The 14,916-nt window shown below is 50.1% G+C and overlaps 1 protein-coding gene across 2 annotated transcripts; it reads left to right on the top strand.

Moving 5' to 3' along the window:
• The first annotated feature begins 581 nt into the window (after positions 1-581).
• On the top strand, positions 582-14,916 carry FAIM (Fas apoptotic inhibitory molecule). Of its 2 annotated transcripts, none has more exons than XM_058657121.1 (5): positions 582-731; positions 8,306-8,438; positions 9,535-9,763; positions 13,732-13,781; positions 14,765-14,916. In XM_058657121.1, exons 2-5 carry the CDS (start codon positions 8,328-8,330, stop codon positions 14,912-14,914), a joined length of 540 nt encoding a protein of 179 aa, XP_058513104.1. In that variant the 5' UTR covers positions 582-731; positions 8,306-8,327; the 3' UTR covers positions 14,915-14,916. The 2 variants fall into 2 exon arrangements, with proteins under 2 accessions (XP_058513104.1, XP_058513105.1); XM_058657122.1 differs by lacking the exon at positions 582-731 and adding an exon at positions 1,144-1,255.

Here is a 14,916-nt window from a genome sequence, read left to right as displayed (position 1 = left end):
ACAGCAAGATGGACAAGATGGACGTTAACTAAAGGGAAGAGTGAGGTGGGGTCTCCAGGCAGCGGGAGTGCATCGGTGGGGACCCTGTGCTGAGAAGCAGCGCGCCCATTGAGGGACAGACAGAAGCTGGATCCGTGACTGTGTCCACCTTGGAAGTAAAAGCCCTGCGGAGACTTCCTAGCGGGGTGTTAGGGAGCCAGGCAGGTCAAGTTGGGCTTTGCGTCTTCCTGGCCCTCCAGGCTTTCCGCAGCGCCCACCTGCGCCGGCCTTGCCATCCATGTTGTGCCCAGAGCTAGGGAAGGAGGGCCGCGCAGACACAGGGAGCTCGTCCGCCAGGGCAGCGGGCGGGGACTGGGCCGGGAGGCGGTGGCGGCTGAGCCGGGAGCCCCGGGGGAACCGGAGCGCGACAAAGAGCCGGTGCCTGCCGGGAGGGGTCCAGCGTCCGTTTCGCCCGCTCTCTGCTCTCGGCGAGGACCGTGAAGCCACGGACGGCGTGGGCGGCAGCCCCAGGACCTCCGGCAGCTCACCGCGCTCAGGTGAGACCCGCGGCGCAGAGCAAAGGGTCGGGGACCGGTGGCCACGGTGGCCGCGCCGCCCGCGCGCGCACCCCGGAAGCCCCTGCGCGCTGCCCTCGGAGCCCCCGCGCTCCCCGGCCCGCGGCGGCCATCTCCGGGCGGCTGCGGCGGACGGCGAGAGCCACCCCGCCAGCTGAGGCGCGGGCCCGGCTCGGGGTGAGTTCCCGGCGCCTCTCGGAGGCCTGAGGACGGCCGTGGGCCGCGCGCTCCGCGGGCAGAGGCGGAGACGCGGCGGGCACCGAGCCAGCCGAGGGCGGGCGGGGGCGGCCCCGGCCGGCCTGGCCCTGCGCTCGGCGGCTTCGGCCTGCCTTGCCAGCTCGGGAGGGAACCTTGTCGCTTGCCAGCTGGAGAGGCGAGGGGAGGAAGCGACTGGGCGCGCTCCTTTCCGCACCCCAGCGCACCGATCTCGGCAGATCCCGGCGTCGGCCTCGGGCGAGCGCGCTCCCTGTGGCTTTACATGTTGGCCCACGACCTGTGCCAGGCTGGCCAGCGCTGCACCCTCGCCGGCGCCTGGCGTGGCCTTGGGCTCCCCTCCCTGGTGATGAACAAAGAGGTGGTTTTCAGGAAGGCGCCGTGCCCTCTGGGTTTCTGATTCGTTTTGGGACATATCCCTTCTAAAGGCGCAGGGTGTGCGTCGCCAAACGGCCCACACGAAGGCTATTTTCCGTTCTTTTCCTCCAGTAAGTAGCCCCGGAGGCTGCCTGGTGCGGGGAGCTTCCGGACCGACTTTGCTGGCGGCCCGCAGAGTTTGGGATACACACCTGTTGGCATAGTGAGCCTGTCTTCCCACGGCCTTAAGTGCAGTTTTTGCTTGAAAGGAGCCGTGAGCAGCTTAGTACATTTTTGGTCTGGGGTTTAGCCTGCCAAAGCGCTGGAGCCTTCCCCGGTGGGCAGAATTCAGACCAGGGTTGGTGGACTGCTGGAACCGTTCATGTTCAGGCCTGGCGCTGGGCATTCTTCCTGTTTTATTGCGGATGCGCGAGTCAGGAGACACGCAAGAAGCTTCTTGGCGGGCAAGTGGGCAGCGTCTTCCCCGTCTGTGAAAACAAAAAGGGAATTAATTTTTCCGTTCTTTTGCTTTCTAAGTGTCCATACCCAAAGTGGAGGAAACGGTGAGGGGTGTTTGTCGGTTTGCTGATGTAATCCTGGAAAGGAGATGAATGTAGAAGAGAGTAAAAGGACAGTGCCTGGACGGTCCTGACCCTAACCTTTACACCAGCGCCCGCTCCCGTTGGCAGGGCCAGCCCCTTGCTCGGGGCCATGCTGGCCTTTCCTTGCCCCTGGCACTGCTGGCCTGCCCAGCACGGACTGAGCTGGCTGACTGGTTTACCGAGTCGTGTCTCTGTATGACCAGTGCTTCTCCTTATTCAGATGAGGAGACGCAGGAAGGACAGACGCTGTCCCTGCTGAGACGGCGTGGCGGTGTGGGGTTCGAGACCCATGCCAGCAGGGCACCTCCGACTCTTCCCTGAACAGTTTTACTGAGATAGCCTGTAGTTCACAGCGTACAGTTCACCCACTTAGAGCGTGCACTCAATATCTTTGTATGTTGTATTATTTTGTAAGTCCCGGGAAAATATATGTGGCATGCATGTTCCCCGGGGACCATTTTCAGTGGTGTTTGGTGGTTACGTGAGTATCATCACGAGTTCTTAAACTTTTGAACAGCTGAGGCAGAAATGCTGCAACCCTTGAACAGTACTTCCCAAGATGGCGACAACCTCTTATCTACTTTTTTCCATCCAATAAGAAATTATGGTTTTGGTGCAAAAAATTCTTCATTTTCTACGTTTTCCATGAAGTCCCTGAAGATACAGCCCCCCATTTTGCCATCCCTTGTCACGGTGACAGACCCCGGGCTGTGGGTTATGGGAAGGCCGCCCCTCCCGATGTGCAGTGCCTGCTCTTGGCACGCCTGGGCAGCCACCGTGGGGGACTCGCCATGCCCGGCTGTTGATGTTTGTGTGTGCAGTGCCCAAAGCCTCCAGCTTCTCCACGCCATCACTGGACCTCTTTCTGGTCACTTGCTCTCTCTCTCTCTTGATACAGCCATCCTAGCAGTTGTGAAATGGAATCCCTGTTGTGGGTTTGATTTGCATTTCTTTATGATTAGTGGTGTTCTGGTCCTTCTCTTGTGCTTGCTAACCATTTTATGGACTCTTTGGAACAATGTCTGTCCACTTCCATTTAAAAACCTTTGTGAGAGGGAGCAGGAGAGCATGGGCTGGCTCACCCCTCCCCCAGGCAGGGCTGGGCTGGGGCCGCTCACCCCGGGGACACAATGTTTCTTTCTCCTAAGACACTTCTGTTGTGAAGGTACCCTCCCCTTGGGGAAATGAAGCACAGCCATTGCAAATCGCCCAGGAACAGGAATTGACTGGAGTGCGCTCAGGATGCTTAGTGAGCGCCACCGTGGAGTGAACGGTGAAGTTTTCGCTGGCTGCTGATGCAGTGTGGGGACCACACAGGAAAGCCACCAGTTACCAGAAACCCACGCTGGCTCTTCTGTGAGATTGTTCTTTGTATTTTAAGATGTGTTTATTCTGAAAATCAGAATTAGGGAGCGGGGGAAACAGTAGTCCTCCGTCTGTTGGCTCACTCAGCTGCAGTGGCTGGGGCCAGGCCCGGCTGATGCCAGGACCCAGAGTGTCTCCAGGTCTTCCACTTAGGTGGCCAGGACCCCAGGACTTGGGCTGTCTTTGGTTTTTCCCAGGCTATAAACAGGGAGCTGAATTGGAAGTGGAGTATCCAGGACATGAAACGGTGGCCATGTGGGATGCCAGTTGCAGGTGACAATGTTACCCGCTATGCCACAACACCAGCCCCTGTGTATTTCAGTGTCTGTTTAAAAAATATTGCTCACTGTGCTTTAGTATTTCTTGAAGTTTGAAAACTAGTCCTGCTCATCTCCTCTCTGCTTCTTACCCATAAGTTAAATTAAGAGAACTGGCTAATGATATCAGTGCCCGCCCCCTGCCCCTTGTGAATGGCTAAAAGCCAAATGTGTGTTAATCAACTGCATTTATGATCAGGGTGAATTCCACATGGGCCCCTTACTTCTGAGCCATGGCTATTAAATTTTAAAGTGCCAAGACTATGAGGCAATGTGTGAAATGGCAGAGTTCACAAGATTCATGAAACATTTGTTGTGAAAGAACAGCCCAAGCAGGAGGCGGGCAGTTACCTCTGGGCATTTCTCCTGAGCGCGGGCTGCTTGGCTGCCAGGCTCGCTCTCCGTGGGAGGAGAGTGAGGCAGCGGGCGGAGCCCAGCCTGGCCGGGAAGGTGCCTTGGAAGGGTCCCCTGTTGGTTTGGTTTCTCCGGAATAGAGAAGGGAGACAGGCTTATTCTTTGGTTTTTGTTTTCTGTTTCCAGCGCTGAAAGTTGCCTGTCTCTTGTTTGGTCATGGCTGTTATAGAGTGCTTGCTGCAGTCTTCCAACAGAAAGCTCCTTTTTTCAGTTCATCTCTGCCTTTGACCGTGTAAAATGTAAAACACTGCTGTATTTTCTAAGCCAAATATGCTAGTAGGGTTCTTAGGATTAATTGTTTTTTCTAATTATCATTATTGTTTCACATCTGTTGCTCTAAATAATGGGTAACATGGATAAGAGAAACGGAAATGTTACTGTGTTATAGCAGTCTTTTTCCGATTCAGTCAGGTCTTTTCAAAACGACAGCAGTTTTGTGTTGGTTTGTGTGTCTGCAGAAGAAACATCAACTTGGCGCATATGACTCTCAGTGGAACTGGATTTTGCTTCAAGTCTGCCCGATAATGGTGTCAGCCCTTGCTCTCCACTCCACAGCAGTAGCACAGGCCCCGGGAAAGACAAGCTTGGTGAAGAAAGGGGGTTAGCTGGGCTCTCCGGGGCGAGGAGGCTCGCAGTCAAGGACCAGGTCGGCTTACCTGATTTAGCATCTGGTGATTGGCCAGTCTGGAGGGCATCCTGTGGCAAAAGAGCCAGTGTGTGTGTGTGTGTGTGTGGCGGGGGCGTCTCTCCTGGCACAGCCACCAGGATCCGATCTTGAGGGCCCCAACCTAATGACTAATGCTACCTGAGCTGCTCCCTCAAAGGCCCCACCTCTAACACGGTAACTGGGCCAGGACTTGGGGTTTAGCTCCTGCGTGAGTTCAGTGTCCAGGTCAGACCTGAGCCAGAGCGTGTACACTTGGACACTGAAGATTGCTGAAGAATGAAAACTTGCTACTTTTTAATTCACAAATATTTATTGAATGTATGCTGGGACGTTGACAGTTGAGAGGTGCTTTTTGAAAGCCGAGTGTGATTTCGATCTGTAATCTGCCGATTCGTTGTTTTATACTTCGATATGGAAAGGTATTATTAGTAAGATGGTTCCATGTTTAATCTCAATGTGATTTGGTAATATTTGAAATTGCTTATAAAATAAAATGGGGCTATTCTTTGAGGTCTGAACACTGTGTTACTAAACTTTCTAGAGTCTTCAGAAGTTGAAGTGCAAAACTTGAATGCTATCCCTAAACAGGCTCTGATGTACAGACAGGCCTGCTCTAAGCGCGGTCCTGCTGCTCCCCTTACTCCAAGGCTGTGAATTCTTTTTGCTTGCATAGTTGCAGAATACCCTCCAATTTCACAGGAAATATCCTAGAACTTTTACAACTTGAAAATTTTATAAATTTCTACAGTGCTACTTTTTAAACTATCCTGTAAGTACAAATTGTTAACCTAGTTTCCATTCTAAAATTCCCAGCATTCTTTCTGGCCCGGGGCTCTTTTTGTGGATGCTAATGTCTTCTGTAATATCTCTGAACAGTTTGTAACTTCTGAATCTGCCCAGCCACAGATGGTTGGCAACTCCAATTTTTAAAGTGAGAAAACTACCGGATATTTATAGAAGAAATACACTTTTTAAAAGGACACACTGGTTTTAGGGTTTTCATGATAGACTGGCCAGCGTGCAGGTGTGAGTCCCAAATGCTACAATGTGGAGGGTATCCTGCGCATGTGTGCCTTTCTGATTTCAACAAAACTCAGCCCTGCCCCTCAGTTATCTTCTAGTTCTCCACACATTACCAGGCTGAAGTTCTGCCTTGCGTCTTGCTGGTCACCTGAACAAGCAGCAAGACTTTTGTGGGTGCTACTATTACTAATAGTAATGCTAGTAAATTAAATGAGCATAACTGCGTAACTAAAAATTAAGTCTGCTCTTGGGCCAGCCCCGATCCCTGGCTGCTTCCCGCGAGCTGATGCTGTTTGGACGTTATACAATAACATTACAAATGATCTCTTAGCCCTCTGAGGTTAAACGTAAAGGTTGTATTCTAAGTTCTTACCACCCTGTGACATAAATCCTTCTAGAAGGTGTGCCATGTTTGTTTGGACGCGTTGCTGGCTTGCACCCTTGGGCTTCACTCTGAGAAGCCTGCGCCCCAGGGGACTCGTCAGGCCTCCCTAAACTCTGATCTGCTATAATGCTGCCAACAAACTAAAATCTATTCTTCACTAGTATTAAGAAATTCTACTTTTAATAAATTGTAGGGCCCGGTGAGTTAGCATAGCAGTTAAAGTCCTCGCCTTGAACACGCCAGGGTCCCATATGGGCACTGGTTCTAACCCAGCTCCCTACCTGTCACCTGGGAATGCAGTCGAAGATGGCCCAAAGCTTTGGGACCCTGCACCCACATGGGAGACCTGGAGGAAGTTCCTGGCTCCTGGCTTCAGATTGGCTCAGCTCCAACCGTTGTGGCCGCTTGGGGAGTGAAGCATCGGATGGAAGATCTTCCTCTCTGTCTCTCCTCCTCTTTGTATATCCGCCTTTCCAATAAAAATAAATAAATCTTTTAAAAAAAGAAATTGTCAAGATAGAATTGGCTTGTTGCATGATTTAACTTCTTTGAAAATTAAAGACTGCAATTCTATTGTATGTAAAACTGTTTCATCAGAAATTGCATGCAGTTTAAGAAATGGATTGCAAAGTTACCAAAGCCTCCTGTAGATGTCTTCTTTGTTGCTTTCAGTTTTTCTTTGCTGCAATTCTTCTGCTTTTTCCCTTCTATGGCTGCTAATTGGATAGCCTGTTCTGCCGAGCATGGCGTCGGGAGAGGACAGTTCTATCTTTGAAGACGATGACAGGTAAAAGTGTCACACGGCACTCCAACTAGCCCGACATCGTTAAGATTGTCCCGCGGAGTTATTTACGCAGGCTGCTCTGTTGAGACCACGTTTCGTACACTGCAGAATGTGTGATGCGTTTTACTTCAGTTTACAGCAGGGGCAGTCAGCGCCTGGCCTGGAGGTGCCAACCACCTGTGCGGCACCCTTCCCTGTAGAACCTTGAGGTGAGGTCTCTACACCGCCCTCGACCCAGGGGCCTTTGACACCCACTTCTGCCTCCCTGAGAGCACACGAGGGAGGTGAGAATGAAGGGAGGACGAGACACTCAAGTAGAGCAGGCCCTGGAGCCGGCATCTGCCCATCGCTTAGTGTCCCCAGGACCTTAGGCAAGACCAGCCCTGCCCACGCTGAGTGCAGATTGGCACAGCTCTGAAATCAGGACTGCACACAGTAGGCTCTTTGCGGTGGCCAGCTGTGGTCATTCGTACTGCAACAAAGGTTACTTATTTCAAAGCTAAAAATTTAAATATCAAAATACCAATCACCTATTAAATGTGCATTGTGTATGTCATTTGCCAGGACACATGTATTCACCTGAGAATATTAATATCAGCAGTGTGTATTAATAGTACCGTAACCTTTTTTGTAACTGAGAAAGACCGTTCTCATGCCAGGCTCACGCCCGAAGGCGTGCAGAAGCCCTGGACCACTCAAAGCTGCCAGCTGGGGACCTTGGCTGGCAGCAACCCAGGCGCTTCGGCAGGTGCGCCCACACAGGACCCAGAGGGCTAGCTAGCATCTTATTACTAGGCTAACCACTTACTCTCCCAAGAAAGTTGTGTACTGTAATATTTCTTATAGTATCACTAAGAGTTAATATTTTCCAGAACATGCTTGTACTAGTTTTATTTCTACAGTAAGTTATTTCTCTTCTGCATGCTTTTTTTCTTTGGTTTTATTCATTTTACTTCTTTGTTAAGATGAGTCCCTAACTATTAGTTGAAGTTTGGAAGGTTTGGAAAGGTCTTGTTTTGGAGTAATTGGATATGAAAAAAGGAGAAAAACTAAACTCTGCACTTTGTAAGTGGGGTGTGCATGTGTGTGGGTGTGTGTGGGAGTGTGTGTGGGTGTGGAGGTATGGGTGTGTGTGTGCGGGGTGTGTGTGTGTGTGTGTGTGTGGGTGTGAAGGTGTGTGGGTGTGCGTGAGTGGGTGTGGGGGGCTTGGGTGTGGGGGGTGTAGGAGTGTGGGGGTGTGTGGGGGCTTGGGGTGTGCGTGTGTGTATGTGCGGGTGTGTGGCAGGCTTGGTGTGTGCATGGTGAAGACTGGGGTTGTTCGCTGGTGTTTCCACGTGCTGTACGCAGCCCGGCCCAAAGCACTGTTTAGTGCTGATAGTCTTAATCCTATTAACTGTTAGGTGACTTGGGAATTATCGGACTATATATCCAGATATAGTTCTCTCTTGAAGGTAGAGTAACAGGGAGGAAATAGTTATACCTGCACTGTGAGTAGGATTTGTCAGATAATGTCACTTTAATGTTTTGTAATGTTATGGGTTGTAAAAATCTCAGAGTTTCATCTTAGTTTTTTTCCCTGTTACTACTTTTGGCTCATTTTAATGGCTTTGTTTTATTCCCTTAGTCCTCCTTACAGCCTGGAAAAAATGACAGATCTTGTAGCCGTTTGGGATGTTGCTTTAAGTGATGGAATCCACAAGATTGAATTTGAACATGGCACCACCTCAGGCAAACGCGTTGTCTACGTAGACGGGAAGGTAGGAGACAGACATGCTATGTGGGAAACACGCAAAGGAGGCTGGGAAACACGCAAAGGAGCCTGGGAAACAAAGGCAGAGGAGCCTGATTTTGTTTGGTTTCTGTTTTTTTAAAACCGTGATTAATTTTGTATTGTTTGCATACATCATTTTACTGTAAAAAGCAAACTAATAATAGTATATAAGTTGTAAAGTATAACTTCTGATGTTTGAACTTAAAATGGCCTTTTCTTTTCCCCCCCCAAAAAAAAAAAAGACACCTGTCAGTCCCCTCATCTGTACCATATCCTGTCCAAACTAGATTTCTGCTCCAAGGCTGTTTCTTTTTTTTTTTTTTTTTTAAGAATTATTTTATTTTTATTTCAAAGTCAGATATACAGAGAGGAGGAGAGACACAGAGGAAGATCTTCCGTCCGATGATTCATTAGAATGGGCACCCATTCTAATCCCGGCAGCCCCACTTCCCATTCAGCTTCCTGTTTGTGGTCTGGGAGAGCAGTGGAAGACGGACCAAAGCTTTGGGACCCTGCACCCCCATGGGAGACCCGGAGGAGGTTCCTGGCGCCTGGCTTCGGATTGGCGCAACACCGGTCACCTGGGGAGTGAATCATTGGACGGAAGATCTTCCTCTCTGTCTTTCCTCCTCTATGTATATCTGATTTTGCAATAAAAATAAATCTTAAAAAAAAAGTTTCTGTGTATTTATTTGTGAGGCAGAGGTAAAGTCGCCCATTTACTGGCTGGTGGCCCACAGTGGATGGGGCAGGGACAGCCAGAGCTGGGAGCCGGGGTCTCGTTTCTGGTCTAGCGCAGGGCGGCACAGAGCCAGTCAGGGTCTGCGCTGACCTGAGGCCTGCGCCTGGGCTGAACGTGCACTCAGCTGCTCCCATGTGGGCCGGCAGCACCTGACCAGGCACCTTTGCTGCCAGGCCAAACCCTTTCCGGAAAGGCCTTTATTTTCTGAAACTCTGGCATTGTCAATAAAGTTACATCTCACAGCACTGCCATCCCATTACTTTAATCACATCATTTCTAAAGTTCAATGCTACTTTTTCTTGCGACTGTGTGTTGTACACACTTATATTTTATTACCCAGGAAGAGATAAGGAAAGAATGGATGTTTAAGTTAGTGGGCAAAGAGACCTTCTGTGTCGGCGCCACCAAGACAAAAGCAACCATCAACATAGACGCCGTCAGCGGGTTCGCTTATGAATACACCCTGGAAATCGACGGGAAAAGCCTGAAGAAGTGGCTGGAGAGCAGGTCGGAGACCACCAGCACGTGGACACTGCGCCTGGACGGGGAGGACTGCAGAGTCGTCCTGGGTAAGTCAGTGCCGGCGCTCTCTGACGGCCGCTGAGTCAGTTCCTTTCACGGGAATTTCGAATAGGACAAGAAGTGCAGGTTTATTTCTGATGTATTCTCTACGGATGAATTATTCATTTGACTACAGTATTTAAAGCCATGTTCTACCATGATGATTTGAGGATTATGAACTTGAGTTTTGTAAAGAGTAATATTGGTATCTATTGATACTACTTAGTAGTCTGAGGTCGGAAATGTAAGAGGAATTCCTCTGGATGACGGGCGGCCCAGGACTGTCTCTGATCTAAGTCACCCAAAGGCCAGATAGCATAGATGTTTGTAAACAGTCTTTTGTAAAGTAGATTCATTTCTGGGCGACCTTCCCACTTGTTCCTGCTGTCCTGGGACTGTGTACATCATCTTAGCACTTGGCATCCGAGCAGGGACTCCAAGGGTCCAGCAGGTGCACCAACGCGGAGGACACAGAGGGGAGAAGGGCAGAGCTTACAGTCAGATGTTAGCAAGGAACAACAGTACCCTTTCTTCTTCATGGAGAATGTTGATCAATCATGAATGTGCATATTTAAAACAGAAAAACCCCCAACTCGTGTCTAGCTAAGTGACTGAATCACTTTGCATAAGGTCTGAATTTTGCTGATTGCGTACGTGTGGTGTTCTGTTAGCTTACGTATTTCCTGTAAGTTTACTCTGAAGAAATGGGACAAATTTATGTGTGATTTCCTTCTCTTCTGGCAAGACCACATTACCATCTGCTGTGTCACGAAGCCCCGGTGTGGTGAGCTCTGTAATGTTGGTGGCCACAGCTATTTTCAGATCCATTCATTCACCAAGGGTTGCTGAGTAGTGACTCTTACTCCGACATTCCTTGTTTCTTAGATGGAATATTTCTATAATTAGAAAACTCTCTCTTTTTTTTTTTTTTAACCAGGACACTTGCTGCCATCTGCTATTTGGTTATGCAGTGGTACATTTTATTCTAGGAAATGCAGGATAATTGCATATTCCCTTTATCTGCCAACTTTCACTACACTGCAGTTCTGCTTTGGATTGGAGGGGGCCCTTCCCACACGCCCTCCCGTGACACCCCCTGGGGAGACAGTTTGGCCTGCTATCAGATGTTACAGAATGTTCCAGGTTGATTTCCAGTATTTTCTGTGCAGTCCTCGAATCACCATTTGCTAAGAAGCCCAAGTTTCTGTTGGAGGAAGTGTTCATTGCTTGTAGGTTTTCAGTGGAGAAGCACGGACGTTCTGTACGTGGGTGGATGGGTGGCTGCCCACCCGTTTTCTGTCTTAGTGGCTATGTTGTCACTAGCATGGTTATGTTTTTTTTTTTCTTTTTCTTCTTTACGGAGTGAAAGCTCAGCACTCTTGGCTCATTTTTATGGGAACTTGGTTTTCCGGGACTTGCGGAAGGGAGTGTAGTTTCAGACAGCTTTTGAAGTTCAAGCTGTAGAACTCCCCTTGGTGTTGTTTTTGGATAATTTCTCAGAGCAGAGGGACGCGCCTTCTGGGCTGCCTGCTGTGTCCGTTCCCAGCCCTTCCTGGGGTGTCACCGCAGGTTGTTCCTGGGCCACTCTTCTTCTCAGGGTGGGGTTCTGTGCTGGAAAGGAGCCTGGTCTGTGACTTCCAAGGCTCCGTGAGGCAAGTCCAGGTCCCTCGGCGCTGCATCCACGGGGTGTGTGTGAGGCTTCCCCAGCCTCAGGTGTATTCCCACGTCAGCCCTCTGCATCCTCTGCCACACTGGTGATTCTCCCAGACCCTCTGCTTCCTGTGCGCAGCTGTCTGTGGCTCCCTTTTGCTATTGGTCATTGTGGAATTTGCTGCTCTCAGCTTCCTCCGCAGCTGGCGGGGTTACTTCATCCCTGCAGCTTAAGATGGAGCCACCAGCACCCCAGCTTCCTGCCTTTCCTCTTCAACACCTGTGTCCTCTGCCTTTTCCTTTACACTGTTCAAGTAATGTTTGTATTTTGTTCTGTAACAATAGTTTTGTCATCTGTGTTTTTATAGGTTGAGCACAACGTTGAAAGCTACTAAATAACATTTATGTTTTTCTATAAATATTCTATGGTGGGCTGCGACTACATTCTTGGTTTTATTGTCTCATTCCCATGTGCCAAAGGAACGTTTTTACTGTCAAGATAAGGTGGGCTTTCTGTATTACAGTCTGCCAGCTGCTCAAATTAATTTACCCCCTCTTGGCTTCCTTTGTCACCGTGCCATTGCTGTTTTGGGTGATTTGGTGAGGGGGATTCGTTTGTTTTTCCAAGCTTTGTCTTTTCTTATTTGCCTGTATTCCTAATGTCTGTTCCTGCCAGAATATGTTCTCCACTGCTTGGAATTCTTTCATTCTTAACAGATATTCTTTCCCTGGAGAAGCTGGCGGGCTCCCAGCGCGCTGTGTCCTGGGTCCTCCCTCGCAGACCTCGCAGCTCCAGTCCTTTCGTTCACTGTAGTGCACCGGGGCCGTCTCCAGCACACCGTGTCTAGGACAGAAGGTCCAACTAGGACTTCAGCCCCGTGGGCTGCTTTTGTTGAGTGCAGAGTTTCCATTTCAGAATAGTTTTCTCTTGGAACTTTGGGAAGTCCTCTTCCGGTGTCTGCTGTTCTGTTACTGTGGACGAGTAGTTTGATGCCAATCTGTCTCTTTTTTTCTTCTTTCTGGAGCGTTCTTGGAGCTCATTTCATCCTGTCCCTCCAGCTTGCAGAGTGAAGTGGTTAGGAATGTAATGATGCATTCCATAATAAAGTTTTAGAACCGAGGTATCGGGAGGTTTAGTTTGGGCAGGATTAGTAGTGTCAGCACACTGGAACATACGGGGTTTCACAGATGATGAGATGAGGCCTTTCAAATAACGGCAGGTACTTGATCAGCCAGCTAGTCAACGTCATGGTACAACTGAGTTTGTGCATATACAATACATATCGATGTTTCTCACATAGTAAGTTCTTTAGGAAGATCTTTGGTGGTTGTGATTCACTGGAGACCAAGAATGGGCTTATTTACTAATCTCATGCAGTAAAAGTTATTTTGTTTTATGTGACAAATAAGTGTTATGTAATTTTACATTGAGAAGTTAGAACAGAGCAAGGAAAAACTTTTAATAGCAAAGCGTGATTTACTGAAGCCCTGTTCCATGCTAAACACGAGGCCAGGCACTTGGCCCAGGCTGTTCCTAGAGCTTAGAACAGCCTGGGACGTGGCTGGTTAGGTCGTCATTTGCTCCAAGGAACCTTGGCCTGGAGTGGGTGACCGCCTGGAGGACTGAAAGCAGGGTGCAGACCAGACCTCAGAGGTCCTATAGGTGGTCTTTCTCACCCCCCCAACATAAAGCACATAAGGGGAGCCCTCTTAGAGCTGGTTGTTGTTCATGGGTTTGGTGGTCACCAAGCCCCAGATGCTGTGGGAGAAAAATAAAGACAGTAGGAGGAAAGTAACCCTGGTGGAGCAGGGCTGAGGGTGAAGTCAGTGCTGGGGACACGGTCCACAGCTGGCAGAGAGCACAGGCACCAGGAGCCCTAGGCCGCCTGACCAGGAGCCTCCCAGTGGGGTGTCCTACCTGCGATAGGGTCGCCCACCGCCAGGTGCCGCTGTGTCAGCAGCAGCAGCCCTTCGTGTTTCAAGTCATTTTTTCGAGTTGTTGTCTGGCTCTGCTTATGTCTGTGCACGGTTCTTCTCAGGCACGCAAAAGGATTTTTTTTTTATGTAGTCAGCTTTGTCCTGTTTTTGTGTTTGCCTTCTGGAGTCACAGTTCTTGTGCAGCCTGCCAGGATTCTGTCACACAGACCTGAGCGCGTTCGTGTGCAGTGGGGACACCGCAGAAGCTGCAGTGACGGAGCTGCTCTGTCTCCGCCCTGTGTCCCCGTGCCCCAGGCGTGCAAATCTAATGTGTCCATTTTTAACTGAAATATTAAATGTGGATAGTTACCATTCATCACAGAACTATAAACTTCTGTTACTTTTACAGAGAAGGACACCATGGATGTGTGGTGTAACGGGACAAAGATGGAGACGGCGGTAAGTTGGCCTTTGGATTGCTCAGTGCCATGCTGAAGTTACCTTCAGAACGCTGCTGTTTCCTAGTCACGGGGACTTTATAATTAACCAAGGTCTTCTTGGTCTAAAGAAATGAGAGCTGAGTATCCTGACACTAAAGTTGGAAGACCTTTTTGAAGCAAGACCCGGAACAGGGAGACTGGCAGCAGCTCCCACTCTGCCTCCCCCCCACCCCCCGCCCAGCTGTATTCTAGAAAGATCCAGGCCTCCAGAGCTGCCTCCTCCACCGTTGTCCCTTCTCACCCAGTGTACGAGCACTGGAGTCCCCCGGGGCCTTGTTGGGGCAGGTGCAGCCAGCGCTGCTGACCCCCAGAGCATGCTGAGAGGAAGGCACGCTCCACAAACCAGCATGGAGGGTACTTTGTCCACAGTGAGACTGTTGGAAAAGAAGTGACGCCCGCAGGCTTAGGAGACCCAGAATTAGCCAGTGAAGGGCACAAACCCCAGAAGACAGTCGGAGCTCAGAGACCTGTAGTTCAAGGACAGGAGGTAGAGGCTCCTCCTGCTGAAATCCCAGAGGTGACAATAGCAGTGAACTTCCAGGAGGAAGCAAAGCACAGTGCCGTCCCCAGGAAGCGGGGAGGGGGGTCTAGCCAAGCAGGTGCACAAGCTGTGGACATGCTGCTGACCGCGGTGAAGGGGCCTCTGCCGTGACCATATCTGTGACCTGGCAGTGCTGCTGCCATTATCTCATTCACTGATCAGAGGCTTAGAAAAGGCGCTTGCAGGAAGTGAGGTGTTGGGGGCGGAAGGGATACGTCTGATTCCATGGGCCACCCAGAAGCCTCCTTCCTGTAGCTCTCTTCTTAGGAGGGGCCAAAAGTTACAAAGTGTCACAATGGCCTGGCCTGTCCTTTCATTAGTGCCCCAAACTCTGAGCTAGCGTGCAGGCTCTCTAGAGCTGGGGGTGCTCCTGGAATCCTGACTCCTCTTGCCCCCCCCAGGGTGAGTTTGTGGACGATGGGACCGAGACACATTTCAGCTACGGGCACCACGACTGTTGCATAAGGGCCGTGAGCAGTGGCAAGCGGAAGGAAGGCATCATTCACACTCTCATCGTGGACAACAGAGAGATCCCAGAGACGCTCGAGTGAGC

This window comes from Ochotona princeps, chromosome 30 (assembly GCF_030435755.1).
Source record: "Ochotona princeps isolate mOchPri1 chromosome 30, mOchPri1.hap1, whole genome shotgun sequence".
Lineage (NCBI taxonomy): Eukaryota > Metazoa > Chordata > Mammalia > Lagomorpha > Ochotonidae > Ochotona > Ochotona princeps.
The sequence above is the reverse complement of the archived record's forward strand: the minus strand, read 5'-3'. Positions and strand labels throughout refer to the sequence as shown.